The 24,336-nt window shown below is 32.0% G+C and overlaps 1 protein-coding gene across 1 annotated transcript in view; it reads right to left on the bottom strand.

Moving 5' to 3' along the window:
* LOC145319133 (adenylate cyclase type 9-like) overlaps positions 1 to 24,336 on the bottom strand; it is a 32,121-nt gene that overhangs the window by 7,526 nt on the left and 259 nt on the right. Inside the window, exons 2-14 of the mRNA XM_080160995.1 lie at positions 23,217 to 23,307; positions 22,649 to 22,761; positions 22,320 to 22,359; positions 20,442 to 20,533; positions 20,187 to 20,244; positions 18,672 to 18,795; positions 17,697 to 17,787; positions 10,988 to 11,075; positions 7,929 to 8,012; positions 7,445 to 7,582; positions 6,219 to 6,323; positions 5,657 to 5,744; positions 3,053 to 3,177 (exon numbers count right to left, since the gene is read on the bottom strand). Coding sequence (XP_080017121.1) covers positions 3,053 to 3,177; positions 5,657 to 5,744; positions 6,219 to 6,323; positions 7,445 to 7,582; positions 7,929 to 8,012; positions 10,988 to 11,075; positions 17,697 to 17,787; positions 18,672 to 18,795; positions 20,187 to 20,244; positions 20,442 to 20,533; positions 22,320 to 22,359; positions 22,649 to 22,761; positions 23,217 to 23,225 — 1,155 coding nt within the window. The 5' untranslated portion in view covers positions 23,226 to 23,307. The remainder of the gene's footprint in view (positions 1 to 3,052; positions 3,178 to 5,656; positions 5,745 to 6,218; positions 6,324 to 7,444; positions 7,583 to 7,928; positions 8,013 to 10,987; positions 11,076 to 17,696; positions 17,788 to 18,671; positions 18,796 to 20,186; positions 20,245 to 20,441; positions 20,534 to 22,319; positions 22,360 to 22,648; positions 22,762 to 23,216; positions 23,308 to 24,336) is intronic.

Here is a 24,336-nt window from a genome sequence, read left to right as displayed (position 1 = left end):
AACAGGAGCGGAGATAAGATAAATAGTCAGACAGCTTTTTATGATAATATATATACGTTATCCAGTTTCTAAAAAATAAGGACTGTATATCAAAGTTTTTATTCAAAGTAAAATATCAAATTGAAAATGTATTCTATATCTTTTTTTCCATTGAGTTCATATTGGAGTTTCTGACCTTGGAATATATTAGCTACATAAATTCATAATATTTCAGACACAGAAAAACTTACAGAAAACTAGAACGGGACTGTAAAGGAATTAAGCGTAGAATAATGAATCAAATGTTATAAAGACGACAACCAAATTAAATTGAATCTACATCCATTTCTTGATACAAAGCATGATCCATGCTACTCAAGGAAGAATTTAATCATACAATACAAAAATGGGAATTGATGAAGACAACTGCATTGCACATCTTTCTTGAAGTGTAAATGGAAATCAAAAATGTGTGTCCTATAAGAAGAAAATAAAAGTTTTAGACATTTATATCAAGATTAAATCCTGAAATTTTCAAAATACTCCAACGAGGGTTTTTTGAGAAAATTAGATATGAAAATCTTAAATTCAATTTTCATCCCCTAGGAGTTACTGCATAATCATGACAAGAAAAACAAAGATTATTTATTAAAAATTTTGAACAAGTTTGCTTTATACAGTTCTTCATAAAACCACTCCTAAAGGGAGTTAATTATTGGCCATTTTTATCAGTTGCTTTGCTAAGATCACGGAAATTCAGCCTTAAATAAATCATATATAGAGAGGTTTTATGAAAGACTTCATAAAAGCAAAGCTGTTCAAAATTTAAAATAAATAATCTTTGCTTTCCTTGTCATGATTATGCGGTAACTCCTAGTGGATGAAGTGAATTGAACTTGAAATTTTCAAATCTAATTTTCTCAAAAAAACCCTCGTTAGAATATTTGAAAATTTCAGAATTTATTCTTGATATAAATGTCTAAAACTCTTGTTTTTTTCTTATAGGGCACACATTTTGGTTTCCATTTACACTTCAAGAAAAATGTGATTAAAATTCAATCGAGGTCAAGAATCAAGAAAAACAGAGTTCGACAGCTGTGCGCGTCAGCCATGGCTAAGTTTCAAATTTAAACCCTTTGATGCTTTGAAATGAGGGATTTCCATATTTGGATCATGTGTAGACATCCAGCTGAACTGTAAAAGATTGATTTAAAAATGAAAAATATATGTTAGTCTTCAATTGAATCAGATAAAGAAAAGTTAAGGAACTTTCATTATGAATAGTATAAAAATTGGACGCAAAATAAGCTTTTTCAGGAGCAATATCCCAGCCATGATGGAATGTACATATAGAGAAAGTTTTCTAATTTGTATGTTATGTGAGTAAATATAACAATTACAAACTTTTTTTTGATGTAGCAAAACTTTGCTACATTTTTTGTGTGTCGGCTTGTCAGTCACTACGTCCTATGTGACACACATTTGTTAGATGAAAAAATACTTTTTTTTGTACACCAGAGCTGGATCTTTAAATCACCGATCTGCCCGAGCCGAGCCACAGCGAGCAGATTTTGAAAGTGGCTCTCCTCATATCAATCTTTAAATCGAAATGGCATTGGTGATCCGGCTCACTAAGCGGCTCGCCCACGGCTCACTGGCAACACTCGTATTGTAATGCCACCGAGCCGGGAAGTGATCCGTATTTAACATTTTTCAATTAATTCTAATATTTTATCGCAAAACTATCGTGAAAACATTTTTATAATTATTGATTAAATAAATTATATATTGTTATGTATAAAATGTTATGGAGATTTATTGAGCTAGCGATCTGGCCACACCGAGCCGTAAATCTTTTAAAGATCAATGTTTTTTTAGCAGTAGCTGTGGCTCTCCTGTGGCTCACCTCGAGGCAGATGTGGCTCATCTCCCCACTAAATGATTTAAAGATCCAGCGCAGAATGGCAAGGAAGCGAAAAAATGGCGTCAAACTGGCTTTCCATTGGTAATTTAATATGGGTAAAGGCCTCTCATTGGTCATTTGTAATGTATGACGTCATTTTTTTTATAGGCCCTAGCTTGATATGTAATACAACAAAACAAAATTCAATGATATATAAAGTAGTGAAATTTTTTGCAGACAGGAGAAAATGAACTGTATATTACACTAGTTCCCAAAAATTTTTATTAACATTTGTCGTTATTCTCTTGAAAATATTTTTTTTTTACAATAAGGCTGTTATTTTATAGGCTATGGAGCCGAGACCCGCTGCGGCTAGGCAGACAAGGATGTTCAAACGTTTCAACCACTAATTTTATCTACAAAAGGGGTAATTTTATGTATCATCATTGGGGATGTACAACAATTTATCGGCCATTGCATTATCGCTTTAGATCCCTGGCTTTTTGTTCTGTCTGTTAAGATGTCGCTAACCGCAAGACCAATATGGCCACGCTATTACTGGAACTATTTTCTTGTTACTTATAGTTCACTTGTGAGTGAATTATATACTTAAACTACAATTAAAAGTTTCTTCATTTCTTTCTCTATCTTGGAAAATAAACATTTTATTTAAATGCAAACGATACTAATGTATTGATTATTAAGTTTGTTAACATACATAGATATAAAAATTTCTGATTATGGAAAGAAAATGAAGTAGCAGGTTTCGTCATATTTTCACAGTAGCTTTTGATAGGTTATTTTAAGTTAGGTTAAGAAAATGTTTATGATTGCCCCGCAGGGTTAGGAAATTGGTCCCACAGGGTTAGAGAATCTAATGAGCCGATTTTGAAAGCGACTTACCTAAATCAATATAGCGATCTTTATATGAAAACAGCAGTGGTGAGCCAGGAAACACTTTGAAAACACCCATTGGCTCACTGGCATCGAAAATGACCACTGTCAATGAGTTGGTGGATGTCTCCTTAGTTTTTTTTTCCCGGCTCACATTGACATTTGATTTAAAGATACATGTTTTATTGGCAGCACTGGCAGTGGCAACGGCAGTTACAGTGGGCAGTGGTAAATGATTTAGAGATCCAGCTCTGGTAATCCTGGACAAAACATTACCTGGATCCTTCCATTGACACCAGTAGTCTCCATCCTGCTGGCAATATTGACTGCATCACCCCAGATATCATAATACAGCTTGGTTGTTCCTATCACACCACTAGTTACATCACCATAATTCACTCCTTAAATATAATGTATTAAGGGTCGGACACTTAAAACAAGATATCAAAGTAAACAAAATAATTTCAAAAAAGCAAAACAAACTTTTGTTATCCCAATCGCACTAATAGTCACATTACCTTAGTTCACAAATTAAACAATACAATAAAAAAAATCTATGTTGTACCCCTATAATAGCACCAGTAACAAAAGAGAGAGAGGATATTGGGCGGTTTATTACACTAGTCCCCAAGTCTTAAAATAACTTTTTCGTATTCGTTGGCTTGACAACAATTAGGACTTTTATTGAATTTTGATTGATTGGTTCATTAAGTTGAGTGTCCCATCGTTTTAATCACTAGCTGTAATATACAGAAGAGGTAATTTAGTGTATCATCATTGGGAATGTACATCAATTTTCCTATCCCTTTAGATCCCAGACTAGTAACTTAAAAGTATTGTGTTTATAGTCAGATACTTAAAACTTCATATTTAGTTTACACCTAAAAAAATTACAGGGTGATTTAAGAGAAATGTCTTTTTTTTTAATCTTAATTATGCATAAAAGATAGATTAATTATATAAAATGCTTTATATATTTGGAAAACCTGTTCTTTGACATTTATGTTTCAAACATTTCAAAATGATTTATTCACATATGCCTTTAAAGCCGGGTTTTCCAAAGGCCTTTTTTGAAGATTTATAAATTTAAAGGTTGTGCAAAAATGCGCACATTCCTAAAATTCAAAATGCGCGACTTGTGTTAATAGTAGAAAAACTTTATGCATACCGTTAGAATCGTCATAAGCTCTAGTTTTTTAGATATATAAAAATCATTCCTGTGCTATGTATAGTATAGGACCTACTTAAAACTTTGAAACTTTTTTCTCGTATTCATTCAAATCCGGTGGATAGGAACCGGTTCTCATCCATACGAAAAAACTATGTCTAGCATCGTATTATATTCAGCTTTCTACGAATATAAAAATGTACAATCATAAGATTAAAACCAGTTTTTTAGCCCCTAGGTGCCGTACATTCTATATCCGCGGAAAGCCGTTTATAATACGATGCGAGAAATAACTATTCTCAGATTTTTCGACGTAGCTTCTCAACTACAAATATCGTAAAAACTAGAGTTTATAACAATTTTAACGGGATGCAAAATGATTTTCTATTATTAATAAAAGCCGCGCAACTTGAATTTAAAAAAATGTGCGAATTTTTTGAACAACCTTTAAATCCATAAATCTTAAAAAATAAGGACTTTGGAAAAATAGGTTTTAAGGCATAATTTGTTAAAAAAAACATTTTGACATATTTAAAACATAAATGTCCAAGAACAGGTTTTCTAAATATATAAAGCATTTTATATAATTGTTGGGTAATGGTATAGTCCCTTAGACTTAATTATGCATAGAAAATAAAACAATTAAGGAATAGTCCCTTTCGTGGCAATGCACCTTAAGGGGCGATTCTTCGTATTTTTCACAGTAGCTTTTCTCCTACTTCTAGCCCCTGCGGGGCCGATTACCTAACCCTGTGGGGCAAACACCTAACCCAAAATAACCTAACCTAACTAAAATAACCTAAAAAAAGCCATTTTAAAAATACGACGTTATCGCCCCTTAAGGGCGTTGCAACGAAAGGGACTATTCCTTAATTGTTTTATTTTCTATGCATAATTAAGTTTTAAAAAAAGACATTTCTGATGAAACACCCTGTATTATATAAAAAATCTGGTACTTGCTTACATGTGGTAGACTGGAGCACCGAAAACCCCCCCCCCCGCTTAGTTTTGACAAAAATCAAAAATAAGGGGGGGGTAGTTTTTTAATGTCTGGAAAATGGCAAGGAGGAAAAGTGCAGGGAAAGGCAAAGACTTTTTGTTCAAAACCCCCCCCTTAATTTTGAAGAAAATCAAAAATAAGGGGGGGGTAGTTTTTTCACTGTACATTACGCCAGAAAGTTGAGTGAGGTAAATCAAGTAAATCTAGTATACCAGAAGGGAAACCTTATTACAGGGATATTCATGTTTTGGGGCATAATTTCCTTATTTATTTATTTATTTTCCCAGTAAAAGGTTTTAATTTTGTGCGCACAAAATTAAAACCTTTTACTGGGAAAATAAATAAATAAATAAGGAAATTATGCCCCAAAACATGAATATCCCTGTAATAAGGTTTCCCCTCTGGTATACTGGATTTACTTGATTTACCTCACTCAACTTTCTGGCGTGTTGTACAGTGAAAAAACTACCCCCCCCCTTATTTTTGATTTTCATCAAAATTAAGGGGGGGGTTAAAAACTACCCCCCCCTTATTTTTGATTTTTGTCAAAACTAAGCGGGGGGTTAAAAAACTACCCCCCCCTTATTTTTGATTTTTGTCAAAACTAAGCGGGGGGGGGGGTTTTCGGTGCTCCGGTCTTCACATGTAAGCAAGCACCAAAAATCTTGTTAACAAGATTCTTTCTCTTGTGTGTGTGTGTGTGTGTACTTACCTACTCTAAGTATGAGATCAAATTCAATGAGAGATTGGTTGAAATCATCTACTACTCTGTTTAGACTGAAGGCAAACTCCATCAGTTCCTAAATTGGACAAAACATTAATTTGTTTCATAAATTGTTAATAATGCACATTATGCTTATCCAGTGGCGTGCACAGGGTTTAGTCACAGGGGGGCACTTAATAAAATGTACACACACCCCTTAAACTAAAATCAAACACACTTATAAATTATAAGTTGGTGTGACTTTTTTTAACTCGACACCTCTTGGCTGTTTAACGGAGTGTAGCCCCTCTCCAGTGGAATGTAGAGTGTTGGACTTAGAGGGGGACTATACACCCCCTACTGCACGCTTCTTTGTCCCTTCTAATTTCATTTAATTATTAAAACTTTCTAACTTATTTAAAAAATGATCTTTGGAACGGATCGCAAGCTCCTATTTTTGAATCACTTTTTGTCTGCCTTTTTCATCGTAAGCTTGATAAGCACATAAAAGAGAAAATCCCTCATAATACAGCGGCTGGGTAATCTACCTTCCAGTTTGCATGTTACTAACCTGTAAGTGCTGGTATTTGTGTTGATTTTCTCCTCGGATAAAGGGATTCAAACCCGAGGCCGCCATGAAGGTTGCACCGATTGTTTTAATTTTCTCCACATTTCTAAATGATGTATGACATTCTTTTTTATCAAAAAAGTAGCCCAAGCCTCTAAATTCTTGAGGGGGCTTATTCAGCTTTATTCACCACCTATCTTCCAAAGAAGAAAGGCTTATAACCATAATAGATTAAGATTACAAAAGAACAAAAAACTCTAATACAGTAATAATAATGAATATCAAACAATCAAGACAGATATTGTATGGTTTTTATGGAACCTTTGACATTATGATAATCAATAAATATAGTATAACCTATAGAATAGCTATGCAACATATTACTTGGATCAAGTCAAGCTGAGTGTGCCAATGGCAACAAGTAAAACAGAGCGTGCCAATATTCCCCCTAGTCAAGTAGAGTATGCCAATATTCCCCCAAGTAAAACATAGTATGCCAATATTTCATTAAGTAAAGCATAGTATGCCAATAGTTTAGCAAACAAAGCAGCATGACAAAAAATAAAAAAAAAGAAAAATTTAACATATTTTCCGATTTATGTTATAATAATTCAACCTACAAATTTGCTACTTTATGTACGTAAAATATATAAACTAGCAGTTGCGTCCCTAGCATCTAGGAGCTTTCTATTCCAAGTAGTAGAAAAGTTAGCCTAAAACCATTAAAATTTCAAAATAAAAGATCTCACTAATCGATGGACTGTTATGGTTCTTCTTTCAATGAAGCTTCTTATTGGTCCTTTAAAATACCATGATTTTGTTACAATAGTTTTTTTTTAAAACTTAAATGTAAAGGATATTTTCAGCTCTCTCCCTCCCTTAAATGCCCCTAGAGACATCGAGGGGGGGGGGGGGGGGTCGGGGATAAAGCCGCTAGTATATATACATAAATTATTTCAAAACTTTAGAAAAAACATATCTTGACAAGTAAAGCAGAGTATGCCAATATTACGCCAAGTAAAGCAGAGTGTGCCAATATTCCCTCTAGTCAAGTAGAGTATGCCAATATTCCCCCAAGTCAAGTAGCGTGTGCCAAAACAGGCTATTGGCATACTCAGCTTGACTTGATCCTATTACTTAATAATGAATCTATCTAATAGCTTTGACTTAATTAAATTCCTAATAAAAAATAAGATTTATATCCAAATTAATGAATGTTCTGCGTTCCTGAATTCATGTTTGTCCAACAATTCATCAAAGTCACTGATAAGCTCATTCAAGACGCGCAAATACTCCTTGCCACCGTTGTAAGACTCATCATACAACTCGTTAAAGTTCACCAGGTTCGCAAATAAGATCCCGACATCCTAAAAGAAATAAACATATATTGGAACCTAATCATCATGTGTGACTAAATAAAAACAAAAGTATATTTCTGCTAAAAGATCCTATTCAAGTTGGACGGATAATTATGACTAAAAGCAGGGATCTAAAGAGATAACACAATGTACAATGTAAATTACCCCTTCTGAAGAAAAGTACAATTGGTGGTTGAAACGTTTGGACACTCTACTTAATAAACCAGTCAATAAAAATTTAATAAAATTCCCCAAAGTTGTCATAAATTGGAAAAGTAACTTTAAGCAGCTACTAATACATGATTCTCATATTCAACAACTATTATTAATTTCTTAAATTATATCAGACAATTACCTTATGATTTTCTGAATAATGTGCTGATTTTTTTAGTTGATCTGACACATGTTTAGGTATGATATTATGTAGCAGCCAGTCAGCCTAGGATAGATAGATAGATAGATTTGACACATGTTTAGGTATGATATTATGTAGCAGCCTAGGATAGATAGATAGATAGATTTGACACATGTTTAGTTGTGATATTATGTAGCAGCCTAGGATAGATAGATAGATAGATTTGACACATGTTTACTGTTTAGGTATGATATTATGTAGCAGCCTAGGATAGATAGATAGATAGATATGACACATGTTTAGGTATGATATTATGTAGCAGCCTAGGATAGATAGATAGAGAGATAGATATGACACATGTTTAGGTGTGATATTATGTAGCAGCCTAGGATAGATAGATATGACACATGATAAGGTATGATATTATCTAGCAGGCTAGGATAGATAGATATGACACAAGATAAGGTATGATATTATGTAGCAGCCTAGGATAGATAGATAGATAGATATGACACATGATAAGGTATGATATATGTAGCAGCCAGTCAGCCTAGGATAGATAGATATGACACAAGATAAGGTATGATATTATCTAGCAGCCTAGGATAGATAGATAGATAGATATGACACATGTTTAGGTATGATATTATGTAGCAGCCAGTCAGCCTAGGATAGATAGATATGACACATGTTTAGGTATGATATTATGTAGCAGCCTAGGATAGATAGATAGATAGATATGACACATGATAAGGTATGATATTATGTATCAGCCTAGGATAGATAGATAGATAGATAGATATGACACATGATAAGGTATGATATTATGTATCAGCCTAGGATAGATAGATAGATAGATATGACACAAGATAAGGTATGATATTATGTATCAGCCTAGGATAGATAGATAGATATGACACATGTTTAGGTATGATATTATGTAGCAGCCTAGGATAGATAGATAGATAGATATGACACATGATAAGGTATGATATTATGTATCAGCCTAGGATAGATAGATATGACACATGTTTAGGTGTGATATTATGTATCAGCCTAGGATAGATAGATAGATATGACACATGATAAGGTATGATATTATGTATCAGCCTAGGATAGATAGATAGATAGATATGACACATGTTTAGGTGTGATATTATGTATCAGCCTAGGATAGATAGATATGACACATGTTTAGGTGTGATATTATGTATCAGCCTAGGATAGATAGATAGATATGACACATGATAAGGTGTGATATTATGTAGCAGCCTAGGATAGATAGATAGATATGACACATGTTAAGTGTGATATTATGTAGCAGCCTAGGATAGATAGATAGATAGATAGATATGACACATGATAAGGTATGATATTATGTAGCAGCCTAGGATAGATAGATAGATAGATATGACACATGATAAGGTATGATATTATGTAGCAGCCTAGGATAGATAGATAGATAGATATGACACATGTTTAGGTATGATATTATGTAGCAGCCTGGGATAGATAGATAGATAGATTTGACACATGTTTAGGTATGATATTATGTAGCAGCCTAGGATAGATAGATAGATAGATATGACATATGTTTAGTTGTGATATTATGTAGCAGCCTAGGATAGATAGATAGATAGATTTGACACATGTTTAGGTATGATATTATGTAGCAGCCTAGGATAGATAGATAGATAGATATGACACATGTTTAGGTATGATATTATCTAGCAGCCTGGGATAGATAGATAGAGACATAGATATGACACATGTTTAGGTATGATATTATGTAGCAGCCTAGGATAGATAGATAGATAGATTTGACACATGTTTAGGTATGATATTATCTAGCAGCCTGGGATAGATAGATAGATAGATATGACACATGTTTAGGTATGATATTATCTAGCAGGCTAGGATAGATAGATAGATAGATATGACACATGTTTAGGTATGATATTATGTAGCAGCCAGTCAGCCTAGGATATGTAGATTCATTTTTTTATTGCCGCGAGACAAAGATTTCCAAACATTTATTTCCAGTGTAAAATAATGGATTTTACGCATCCGCGATGGAATTACAATAATCTTTGCTGAATTTTAAATATTTGCATTCTTTTAAAAACTGGAAAAAATACTTCTTGGAACATTTTTTTAGGTGTTTTTAATATATTATTTGTGATGTTTAGGAAAGATAGCACTTTTAAATCTTGTGGAGCTATTTTAATCCACCTCCGCCCCCCCCCCCCTCCCCAAAAAAAATATTTTGCATAAAAGACCTGATAAGACTGACATAAAACTGTAAATGTAAAGTAGCTGCGCTTACAAAATTGTAAAAAATTGTATAAGAGTAAATACTACCTAAATATGTTTAAGAGTTAAGTTACCATAAAGCACCGTTTAAGCAAAACTAATACTTTTTATTACACATTTTAATGGCATAAAATAGAACTTACAAAAAAGCCAAACATTTATAAAAAAAATGTCATATATAGTATATACCCTTGCATAAAGGTTCTCACAAACTGTAGAAGCGATATGGTTCTCCCAAAATATCCCTTAGAAAACCCCCTCTATTTTTTCTCTTCCTTTTTTTAAATTCAAAATTGAAAATTGGTTGAGGTTGACTTCCATCCCCACTCAAGTTTTTATAAATAAAGAGTTGACTGTCATTAAGGTGTACCACTGTACATTACACATTAAACTTGTAAACAAATGTTCTTTTATTTTAGTTACAATTAAGAACTTTGATGAAACAAAAAAAAAACAATAAAATGTCTTTTTTTTACTTTTGGAGGATTATTTGCATTTTTTTTTTGCATTAAATCAACTTTCATATCTTACTAGAATGCATAAATGTCTTTCTGTTTATTCGCAGATTTGATTTTATATTCATAAATGGCTAAAAATGTAACACAATCAAATTATTGTAAAAATATTGCTTGCTTGTTACTGCTGATGTGCTTATGGACTTGATTATCTTTTTACTAAATCTTCCTAAAACCTTAACAAATATCTTTTCTTTCTCTTACCCCGATCTTTTTCTTTAAAAAAATTACCTGATTTTTTAGGTTAGCCATTTTCTTTTTATCCTTGGCAGCCAGCAAAGAACAATGGAAACTCAGCCTGTAGTTTATCTCAAACTCCCTAAAATAAGGTACAAGTCTCTTTGGGTTCAAGCCTTCAGTACGCGGATTCATGTATCATTATCTTGAAAGTTTTACATTGTAAAAATATAAAAAAAAGTTTATTTGCCATAAAAAATAATATATCTATTATTCTATTTGTTCTTAATATTTTATGCAATCTTCCATGTTTATAAATATAACATAATGTGATCAACACAGTTTAGTTAAACATGTTATTTACATTAAAACTTTGGGCTGTTTATAAAAATATCTCTATTAAGTTGTTGAAGGCTAGAAAGTACAATAATATGATTATATTATTAGAAGCATGTAAACTTGTTCGTCGTGGACTTTAAAAAAACAAGGATGACAAAATATATATAAATGTAAGGCTCAACAAATTAGATTGATAGACGAACGTAGACTAACAAATATAGATTATTATGACAAACTCAATACATTATTGAAATTATATAAAAGTTTAAACTAAAATTCAGAATATATCTAATATATTCCAAAATTACTTATACAGGCTTAATATGGATTAAATACTTATATTTTAAGAATTAATTTTATCATGCCTATATTAACGATAAATGCTAACCGTTACGGACGGATGTAGGGATAGACCTACCATAATATAGAAAAGCTTCTATTTTAAAACATCATTAAAATGCAGTGCGATTGTTTTTTTTTCATCCAAATATATAAAAAGATGTCTTTTTAATTACTTCGCATTGGCCTAGCCACTCCTTGACAAAGTTGTTCTTGTTATTTGTGAGAGATAAATATCTGTCTCTGACAGCGTATCAAAAAAGTTTTAGAGTTAATGAAAAGCAGCTAGAGATAATGGGCCGGTTTAGCTGATTTATACTTGGTTATTGATGTATTTTGGTAATGCCTTTCTTTAGATGAAATAATAAATAGTTTGATGGTGTCAATAAGAACCAACACATTATGAAAAAGGTTACAAATCTCAAGTAACAAGATGTCTAGCTTCGTGTTTGTCTGTCTTTGAGTCTGTGTGGTTTTGCCTTAAAAATCTGGGTATATTTAGGAGTAGTTGGTGGTTTCTATTATTTCACTGGGGCCTTTTTGTGTTTTTTCTTCTTCAAATAATACTAAATTTTAAGTGGCTTACTAATTTGTTTAGACCTCGACAAAGTATTTGATACTTACCTTACCACGTAAGGGCGGGATAATTCTTGGATTTTTAAGTGATCATCTAGAGAATCCAGAGCACCATCCACTTGTAATGGGATGCGATACTCTAACACCCAAGTATATTAGGTTAGGTAACATCCAAGAGACAACCAACTATTTAATAGCACGGTCTTTGTCTGAAAGTCCTATCCGTGCATGGTAATAAGTTGCGCCTGTTTATGGGCCAAGGCATTCCCTCGACTATAACTATCTTGTCGCGCACCTGAAATACTGCAGTAGGAATCATTTTTAACGTCTTTAGTTGTGACGCAGTTAAAAATAACATTAAAAACATGCACAATTATTTTGAAAATACACTAGAAAAGCTAACATGTTAAAATATATAATTGCTACACTAAATAAACATATAAAAAGTTATTTTTTTTTTATAAAAATGTTATTAAAGCAAATAGTATTAATATATTCAATTACAATGGTTGGAAAAAACATCTAGAGTTTTTTTTATGGTTCATTTCTATATAGTTTTCCTATATTAGAGTTTATGCTAAGGGCCAGAAACTAATTTATGATGGTTCGACTTAAATTTTGATTTGATTTTATCAAGTTTCTGTCAAACAAGGTAGCTTTTCGTTTGTTTATTTCTTTAGGTCAGGTATGTTAGGATACATTATGTACTTTAGGTCAGGTATGTTAGGATACATTATGTACTTTAGGTCAGGTATGTTAGGATACATTATGTACTTTAGGTCAGGTATGTCAGGATACATTATGTACTTTAGGTCAGGTATGTTAGGATACATTATGTACTTTAGGTCAGGTATGTTAGGATACATTATGTACTTTATAGCCCAGGAAAAAAACTTTACAAACGCTAATGTTAAAATCATCATTTTTTTGGCTTAGTAATTTTTGTCATAAATTCACTTCTCATAAATACACTTGGCATGAATATATTTGTCATAAAACATTTGTCATAAAGGTACGTTTGTCATACAAACATTTGTCATAAAAGTACATTTGTCATAAAGGTACATTTGTCTTAATGGTACGTTTGTCATAAAAACATTTGTCATAAAAGTACATTTGTCATAAAGGTACATTTGTCATAAAGGTGCGTTTGTCATAAAGGTACATTTGTCATAAATGATGGTACCCAAAGTTTTATACTAGTACCTAAATTTTATACTTATACCCAAAGTTTTATACTGGTATCCAAAGTTTCATACTGGTACCCAAAGTTTTATACTGGTACCCAAAGTTTTATACTGTTACCCAAAATTTTATTCTGGTATCCAAAGTTTTATACTGGTACCCAAAGTTTTATACTGTACCTAAATTTTATACTGGTACCCAAAGTTTTATACTGGTACCAAAAGTTTCATACTGGTACTTAAAGTTTTATACTTGTACCCAAAGTTTTATACTGGTAACCAAAGTTTTATACTGGTACCCAAAGTTTTATACTGGTACCCAAAGTTTCATACTATTACTCAAAGTTTTATACTAATACCCAAAATTTTATACTAGTATTCAAAGTTTTATACTGGTAACTTTTATAATAAATGGTTTTATGACAAATGTAATTTATGACAAACGTACCTTTATGACAAATGTATTATATGACAAACGTACCTTTATGACAAATGTGTTTTATGACAAACATACCTTTATGACAAATGTAATTTATAACAAATGTACCTTTATGACAAATGTACCATTATGACAAATGTTTTTATGACAAGTGTACCTTTTATGACAAACGTACCTTTATGACAAATGTTTTTATGACAAATATATTTATGACAAGTGAATTTTTGACAAAAATTACTGAGCCCATTTTTTGTATTAATATTTCTGTAACAATGAGACATTATCTGGCAAACGAAGTAAATCCCCGAAGAAATAGTTCTTAGTTTGTTAATTCAAAACATGTTTTTTTCTTCATGGTAACTTGAAAGCATATTCAAACATTTACTTTAATTTATTTGGTTTATTTATCTGATTTATTTAGCTTTGCTATTGTAAATGTTGTCATCCTCGTTAAAAGCGAAGCTTTTCTATAATTGGAGTCTGTCCGTCCGTCCGTCACGGACAGTTAGCTTTATTCGTTTTTTAAACAGATTAGAATTGTACCATCGATTTCAATTTTTGAGTGATGATTCCTATAACAATTAGGTACGATTTAGGAAACGTAGCTATAATTGTTATCAGAAAGTCCGTACGTCCCTGCCGTTTTTAATTTAAAAAAAAAATTTTAGTAGGTTATATTTATCATATTCATCTAAATTTTGTAATACTAATTCCTAATACCACTAGGTAGAATGATTGAATCATCTCTATAATCAAGTACTAAAAATATAAGTATGTCCTCAAACAGTTTTAATGTTTGTTTGTCCTACCATTTCAGAGGTTCGATTTTATGGATGCTGTCATTTTGTTTTCTTAAATATATGTCAGTCAGAAGCTTCTCTATTTCCAGATTTATAGTTTTCAATCTAGAAATGTGAAAAGAATGTTATGAAAATATATCAGAATTGAAATCAGGTGTAAAATTCAATTATGGATTTTATTCCACGGACAGTTTTTAGAAAAAAAGATTAAAGTTGAAAATATGATTCAAGGGCAAAATAGTAAATATATATATCGCATCGTAACAAAGACATTTTTTCTCTAATAATGAATTAAAAAAATAAAATATTATTTCCAGTTTTGTTTACACCGAGGGGCCAAACGCCCAAGTCAATAAAATTGGTATTGGTTATATGATATGATTTTATCATTCGTGGAAAATTGTTTATAATGCGATACAAAAATTATTTTTCAATAAGGCTCATAACTGGTTCTAATCCAGCGGATATTATTCTGATTCTGAACCATTGTACATATATTTATATATATGTACAATGGTTTGTAAGAGCATGATTATTACCTACACACAAAAACAAGAGGAAATCATGATGATTAATAATCACTTTATGACAAAGGCCATGTTAAAAGTTGTAAGGTATAGACTATATAAGAAATAATTGTGTATCTACTCTTTCCTCCTATTATAATAATTTTCAAATATAAAATGGTATTAATGAAATCTACAACATAACTTTTTCTTCTAATTCGCTTCTCATTGAAATAAACTTTGTTATACAAGTTTTAAGAAGAAATGTCCTTCCCTTGTATTTCTTTCTACTTTTAAACTATTTTATTTAAATAAATTTAGAGTAAATAAAAACTAACTTTTTTTTACACAAATTGTACCTAAAATGTCTATTTCAATAATTCTTTTCATTTTATGTTATACAAGCGGTTTCGCCCCTAGCCTCTAGGGGCTTTTCCCCAAGAGGTTTGATCAAACCAATTTTTCGTATTTTAGATTTAAAGGAAAATTTTTAAAAAATTTGGGGGGGAGGGAGAATTTTTTTTTTTTGGGGGGGGGATAGTCGACCCCACTATTTTTAGTTTTAAAAAGATTTTTTTTATTTTTTTTTGGGGGGGGGGGTTGGGGTTGTCCCACCCCCAAGAAAATAGTTATAAACCTTCCCGGGACCTATGAGAAGCTACACTGTAAAGGAGAACCCGATCGGTTCAACGGTTAGCGAGATTCTTCCCTACAAACAAACCTACAGACAGACAAACAAACAGACATACTTTGTATTATAGATGTAATAGAAGAAAAGAGAGGAAATTAAATTTTGACAGAAAAAATAATAATCATTAGATTGAATTTCTAACATCTATTTATTTTTGACATCTTTCAATAACATATATTCAGTTGAAACAAGGATGAAAACACCAATAAAAGCGAAGCTCAGAAACGGTAGGACAAACTAACATTAACTCTTGTAGAGTGTCAGAACTGAATAAGCGAAACATAAATGAATGAGTTTTGACAAAATTGTACGTTTTGTTGCTAAACTTCTTAAATACAGAATACTGTTGAAGAACATACTTATATTTTTGGACATAATTATAGAGATGCCTCGCTTATGATATTGTACCTTGTTGTAACAGGAATTGGATAAAAGTTGCTCTCAAAAAAATTTAAAAATCAGTATGTTTAAAATGTACGTACGGACTTTCTGGCAATGATTATAAAGTTGCTACGCTTTCTAAATCGTACCCAACTGTTGAAGGAATCACCGTGCAAAGTTTCAACTCGATAGAACAATTGTAATATGTCTAACGAAAAAGACTAACCGTTACGGACGGACGGACTGATCCTAATTATAGAAAATCTTTGCTTATAAAACGGTTCGAAGTAAAGAAAATAATCTACAAATAGAGAAAATTAAAGTAGCCTTAACAATGATTAAAGCAACCATAAACAACATTTTAAACAAAGGAACAAAAAATACTAAGTCCTAAGAACTCCATGTTAAAATGTCGTAAACTGGATTAACGTAAAATTTAATATTAACGAACTCTTATACAGAAATATATCAGATATTTAAAAAATAAATAAAAAAGTTTTCCCATTTTTTTTTCTCTTAAAAATAGCTAAAAAACAAAACATCCCTAAACTTAACGGACGACCCGCAGATATGGCTTAGTGGTTTAACGTCCGCTTATCTGTTGGGGAGGTGTCAGGTTCGAGTCCCCAGACCGCATCAATACTAAAAATGTAAAATTAGTACCTACTGCTGCTCTTTCAGGCGTTAGAGATTTGGAGTAAGAGTAGGGGGGAAGCCTTAGCCCTAAATCAGGTATGCATGGGTGGTCCTTGGCATGGTCCACTAGTGATCGAAAAACGCTGTAAGGTCATAGGTTGATTGAAAAGTCCTTGTCGACTAACATTGTGTAGTAGCTCACTAGTGTATTAGTGGCGTTTGTTAGTTCAACGACTAGGAGTCACGCTTAGATCCTAGGTTGCATTGAAAAGTTCCTAGGATTTGACGTGGCTTCAGTCATTGCTGATACAGCGTCATGTTCATGATGTAGTTGCATTAATTGTCGCAATGATATCGTGACCAAAAAATCACGAAACCTTAACTATCCACCCTTAAGGTTGAAGTGTAAATTACCCACAAGTCCTAGTTAAAGTGCAAAGGAAATTGATGGGTAGGATGCAACTCGAATCCGCGTCATACCAAAGACGTTAATAATGGTACCTACCTGCTTTGTTCGGCACAGGACATCAAAAAGTAGAGTAGGGGGAATGCCTTGGCCCCAAACAGGCGCAACTTATTACCATGCACAGTTAGGATCTCCAGACAAAGATCGTGCAATCAAAAGGTTGGTTGTCTGTAATGTACTATACCACGGGTATGAGGTGAAGGACCAAGAGTCTGGCCTTGAGTTGACAAGTTGACTATTCAGTCCAGGTGCAACTCACCCACACGACATTAACATTAACAATAACGGACGGCCTTAATTGTATTTTTTTTAAAAAGTTGTAATACTTTCAAGATTAAACCTAATTGTAACAGGAATGCTGAATCAAATGCAACCCACCTTTAAGAATAATCTTTTTAATTGTTACCTGTTTAGGAGCCAGAGAAGTATAAGGAGAAGAGTGAGATTGAGTGACAGCTCTCCAAGAAAATTATTGTATACTGGCTCACATGCCAACCCTTAAATTGATAAATAAGTATAGCAATGTCCACACAACCATGATATGATTTAAGGTAAAAACCCGACAGACTAAAGACCCTTTCATTTCAGGACCTTTGTCTGGAAGTCCTCACTGTCCATGGTAATACGTTGCGTCTATTTTTGGGCGATGACATTTCTCCCATAGTGTACGTGCTAGCGGTTGGTGCAATTTTTAATGCCTCTAGTATGTTTTTTGTTTATATTTTGACTAATCGGAGACAGCTGTTTTAGAGGGTCTTTGGTTCATGCAAAGGATGAAAAAGCGCTAACAATTATCTGAATTGGTAAAAAGGGTAAAAATGCATAAAAAAGTTTATAATATATCTTCTATAATACAAAGTAGTACGATGTCTGTCTGTCTGAAACTTAAGAGCTCAGTAACCACTGAACCGATTGGGCTCTATTCTTCAAGTAATATACCTACTGGTCCTGTTTTAAGCTATTTCCTTAGGGGGTGAGACACACCCCCCTAAAAAATGTAGAATATCCCCCCAAAAAATAAATTTTCGACTAACCTCCCCCTCCCCAATTTTTTTTTACTTTTTCTTTTTAAATCTGAATAACGAAAAATTAGGTTTGGAAAAAGTATTATATAAAGTTGTAAGCTTTTTTGTCTGGATCTTGCTTACTGCTGAACCGATATGTTCCTCCTTTACAGTGAAGCTTCTTATAGGTCCAGGTAAGGTTTTTAACTATTAGAGGAAGGGTTTCTCGACCTTCCCAATAGAAAATACCCCCCCCCCCTCTAAAAAATATTTTACTTTTTCTTTTAAAGCTCAAAATAAGAATGAGGGATCAGTCCACCTTTCCCCTCCCACTAGCCCCTACAGGCTTCCAAGGGCGTAATAAATACATATATTACCTTGACTAGAAGTAGTAATATTTTGAACAGTATGGTGAATACAGGAACATCCGGGGTAGACTAGATACGCCAGGAAGCTCACAGCAAATATTGTCGCCAGTATGCTCTTTACATACCAGTATACCTAGATACATATATATACATAGAAATATTGTAACCAGTATGCTCTTTACATACCAGTATACCTAGATACATATATATACATAGAAATATTGTTACCAGTATGCTCTTTACATACCAGTATACCTAGATACATATATATACATAGAAATATTTTAACCAGTATGCTCTTTACATACCAGTATACCTAGATACATATATATACATAGAAATATTGTTACCAGTATGCTCTTTACATACCAGTATACCTAGATACATATATATACATAGAAATATTTTAACCAGTATGCTCTTTACATACCAGTATACCTAGATACATATATATACATAGAAATATTGTTACCAGTATGCTCTTTACATACCAGTATACCTAGATACATATATATACATAGAAATATTTTAACCAGTATGCTCTTTACATACCAGTATACCTAGATACATATATATACATAGAAATATTGTTACCAGTATGCTCCTAACATACCAGTATACCTAGATACATATATATATACAGTATGACCCTCGAAAAAGTATTTTTTAGCATCTGCAGCCCATATTTATCAACGAATTATTAAAAAATGTATATGTTCTTGTTCTCTATAGATTTCCACATAAGTAGATATAAAAATACTTTTTTTACCTCCAATAACACCGGAGATTTTTAGAGCTAAAGTTTTGAAAAAGTATATATATATATCCATAAACTCAGTGTTTCGCGTTTTTAGGGCTCATCAGTATAGCTCAATTCATCAGAGGTAATTTTGCACGTGGCAGGGCTTGAACCGGGAACCCTTAGATTACCAGGTCAACACCCTACCCATTGCGCCATTACCCCATGACGCGTAAGGAATAAAATTTCGACCAGAGACCTCAACCAACTTTCAATAGAAATATTGTAACCAGTATGCTCTTTACTGGTTAAAATACCAGTATACCTAGATACATATATATATATATATATATACAGATACACAAACTAGGCTCCTAATCAAAATATTGAGAAAAAATCAAAAGTAAGCAGACAAAGTATGTAGATAAAAGTTTTGTAGTCTGAACTGCTTTAGGCCTACTTGTTCGTGTGTGTGTATGTTTTGTGAAATATTTTTGTGTGAGTTTAAACTGTACTAAAGGCCTCTTTAAAAGTTAAAAAGTTAAAGTTTTAAAGTTAAAATTTTTTTTTTTTTTTTGGGGGGGGGGGGAGAGGATGGAAAGACAATTTTCAATTGCAGAAGTTAAAGTAGCCTACCCCAAGAGGGTTTTGTTAAAATTTAAATTACAAAGAAAAAGCCAAATAGAAAGATATACAGACAGGCCAAATAGGTAATGAATCAACTTCCCTATTAACAAGAACAATCACGTACAAAGAGATAACATAACATAACAAATTAAATTTACCTGAGTAAAATTACAGAAGTGTATGATTGAAACTGTCACCAGGTTTAGATAATAATTTCTAAAAGAAAATAATATAATTAATATCATGAACTTAAAGAACTTTAGAATTCAAAATATAAATAATTACAGAAAATATAAAATGCATACAGGATGTGATTTTTATGTTACTTTTAGACAAAAAGAACGAGTAATGAAAAACATACTTGTTTTTTAAACTAAAAAAGAAACATTTGATTTTGTATTATGACTATTTACCTAGGTATATCTGTATAAATATGAATATTATTACAAGTCAGGTTCCCAATAACTGCCAACACAGGCAGAGAGACTAGAAGAGCACCAAATACCTAAGAACAAATAACTTGTTAATATTATTAAAATGCGTTGCTTTCTCTTTAAAAATATCTGCCAAGCACTGATTTCAACCCCTCTCCTTTTAGTTTTGAAAAAAAATTGTTCATATGCTGAACCCCCAGCCCATGCATGGCTATCCAGTGTCTAATATAACCTAATCTAACCTGTCTGTCCTATAGTAATAAACAAACAAAGGGAAAATAAACTACACTGATTTAGTGTTGCCGGTTCAGTTATTTATCTTTTAAACCCAGGCTCGGCGCGTATACACCTCAAGGAAATCGATCTTTAACAATGTTAAAATCAGCTAGAAGTCTACACCTGACCCAAATATGACAACACCTCTTTTTTAATAAAAGCACTTAAATTGGTTTAAATTTTATGCTTAGTCGCGGATGATGCGCGGCTGCCAAGGCCTGATTAAACCTGACTCAATATTAAACGCGATCCTTTAGGTTAGAAACAAAGAGACTTCAAAGATGGATCTTTAAATCATTTTATTGGTGGGCCGGATCGGGGTGCGCCAAAGGTGGTCCAGATTGGCGCACCTTATATCAATCTTTAAATCAAAATGGCATTGGCGATCCGGCCCACCGAGTGGCGCACCTCTGGCGCACCAGTTACACTTGTTTGGTGTAGCCACTGTGCCGGATCGGGGTGAGCCGTATTTCATTAATTAATATTTTTTCAACTAGTTTTAATATTTTCTTGGAAAACTATGGTGAAAACTTTTTATAATTATTTTTATATTATACATTGTTTTATATATAATACCGTACTGACCCGGTTTAGTTATAAAGTTGTACCAGCGCGGATTCATATTTCATTGAGTGTCCCCAGCAATCTGGCAACACTGTGCCAAAATTCTTTTAAAGATCAATGTTTTTTGGCCGTTGCTGTGGCTCACATTCGGCCCACCTCCGGACCAACTCTGGCGCACCCTGATCCGGTTCACTACTAAAATGATTTAAAGATCCAGCTCAAGTCTCTAGGATGATAAGCAACTACAACATTACAAAACCTTTGACAACTTATACCTAGCAATAATTTTATGGTTACTGTAATTCTGTTTTAATTTGGAAAGAAATGTAAGACATACATTCTTTTTAAATTTTCATATGTCTGTTGGAAATTTTGAATTTAATATCATTCAATGTCAGGGCAATTTCACTGTCAGACTAAAAAATATTTATTTTCACAAAAGGGTTTAATATTTTTTAACCATAGTTGGAATAAATCTTTTTTTTTAATTTTTACTAGCGGCTACGCTCCTATCATCAAGGGGCTATATATCCTAAGATATATGGAAGGTCAGAAAAATCGCCTAAAACCATACTTACCCATATTTATAAAATTTAATAGTTTAAAACCATCTCAAGACCTATCAGAAGCTTTACTGTAAAGGAGAACCATATCGGTTCAGCGGTTATTGAGATCCTTCGCTACAGATAAAAAAGCTACTACTATAAAATATGATGTCTGTGAGTAATGCTCTGACATTATCCACGTTCCCACAAAATTAAATGAACATAATTAAATTTAAATGAACAGTAGGTTGATTAAAATCAAGAACAGGACCAAAAACAGTAAAAAAATATTTTAAAAAATAAGATTTTGCTAAACGTTTTCTTGGCAAGATCGTATAGTAAATATAAAGTAAAAAATACTTGAAAAATGTAATTGTCTTTCAGTCAGCTTGAATTTTCACACAGGAAAACCTTTTTTAAAATTGAACTGCAATTGAGCTTGTACTATCTTTACTGCTGCCAAGGTGTTTACCTGTGAAGGATACCAACTTCTGCACCAGTTGTACAATTTTCTGAACAAAATAATAAGAATAGAAGCTATTATTAGGTATTCTTATGCTTTAATTTTCACCGCTTCACGTAAACGCAAAAAACAGTATAGAGTAATTTTTTTTGTGGGTTAAGAAAAAAAGATGAAATGACCTCTTAATTTGTTCTCTTCTCATTTCCCCCCTAAATAATCTTTTTCTAATTTAAGTTTAAAGTAATTTTAACTTGTCCCTAAATTATCTTTTTTTGTAATCCGCCGAATATCGTAAAATTTAGAAAAGCTATCCTACTAAATGATACCATTGTACTTACTTAAAAGTTGATCTATTTTGACTTGGGTGAAGAATTTGTTTGATACAGACAGCCACCACGACAAGGTGATACAATGCTGACACACTACAGATACACAGCCAGATTTTTCCAGGCTAAATATAGATAGATAGATATATAGACAGATAGACAGATAGATAGATAGATAGATAGATAGATAGATAGATAGATAGATAGATAGATAGATAGATAGATAGATAGATAGATAGATAGATAGATAGATAGATAGATAGATAGATAGATAGATAGATAGATAGATAGATAGATAGATAGATAGATAGATAGATAGATAGATAGATAGATAGATAGATAGATAGATAGATAGATAGATAGATAGATAGATAGATAGATAGATAGATAGATAGATAGATAGATAGATAGATAGATAGATAGATAGATAGATAGATAGATAGATAGATAGATAGATAGATAGATAGATAGATAGATAGATAGATAGATAGATAGATAGATAGATAGATAGATAGATAGATAGATATATAGATAGATAGATAGATAGATAGATAGATAGATAGAAAGATAGATAGTATACCTGATACATGATAAAGCAAGCTAGACAGGTAGTAAGAAATACCAGTCCAGATACCAGGATATCAAAATAAGCATTGAAGGATGAGGAAGCTGGATAGAATATATAATCAATATTTTTAAATAGAATATTTGAGAGGTTTCAGTTTCTATTCATAACTATCAATAGTATTAAATCATTCTTTATGTATTAAAACATCAGGATTATTTTATGTTTAAATTAACATTATAATTTTATATAATTTATAAAACGTAAGTATTAGCTTAGAGAAACAATTTTGTTATTTTTCAAAACATTGTTAAATTTATTTTGAGTGTTTAAATGTATCATTTATCATAAAATTTTCTTTTATTTTACTCTTTCTTAAATTTTAACCTTTTTAAAAAATTAGCAAAACATAATCATTAGCTCTACAGTATCTCTATAAAAAGAAATGATAGTTCTCTCTATTCATAGGAGATGATTTTTTGTTATTTTTAACCAGAATCATATAATTATTATATTATTTAGAATTTTTGTTTCTTTTCAAATAATATGAACATTATTATTAACCAAATCCCTGAATAATTCGTCAGACTGTCAGATGTTAAAAATACTTCTCTTCATTATGGATCTTTGGGGTAAAGTCCAGGTTTGATATTTTGAAGTTCATTCTTAATAACGATAAACAAGTACCCCTTTTTGTTGATAAAATCTATTAGTGAAAAAATTTAGACATTGTTAGTTTAAACCAGACCATTAAGATTAAATAAATGTACCCAAAATTAAAGCCAACATATGAAATAACGTGTTTTAAAACTTTGGCTATCATTATAAATTCAACTGAAAAATCAAATCCTATCATAAATTAAAATACTTTATGAAAAGAAGGTTAAAAATGAGTTGATTGATTAGCTAATGCTTCTCAGGGCAACTTCATTGTTTGTATTCTTTTTATTAACTTGTACAAAATATTAGACTTTGCTACATCTTTAATAAAATTTAATCATTGCTTTTGTGAATTTTGTGTAACTTGTTTCTATAGAATTTAGAAAGATTGGATTTTCTTATTAAAAGTAAAAAAAATCTATTGCTCTTGTATATTATGCACCTAGATATTTTTATTAAAAATAGACATCTACAT

Source organism: Acartia tonsa, chromosome 5 (genome assembly GCF_053477335.1).
Source record: "Acartia tonsa isolate MP-2025a chromosome 5, ASM5347733v1, whole genome shotgun sequence".
NCBI classification, from domain to species: Eukaryota; Metazoa; Arthropoda; class Copepoda; order Calanoida; family Acartiidae; genus Acartia; species Acartia tonsa.
This window is presented reverse-complemented; position numbering and strand designations above follow the sequence as displayed.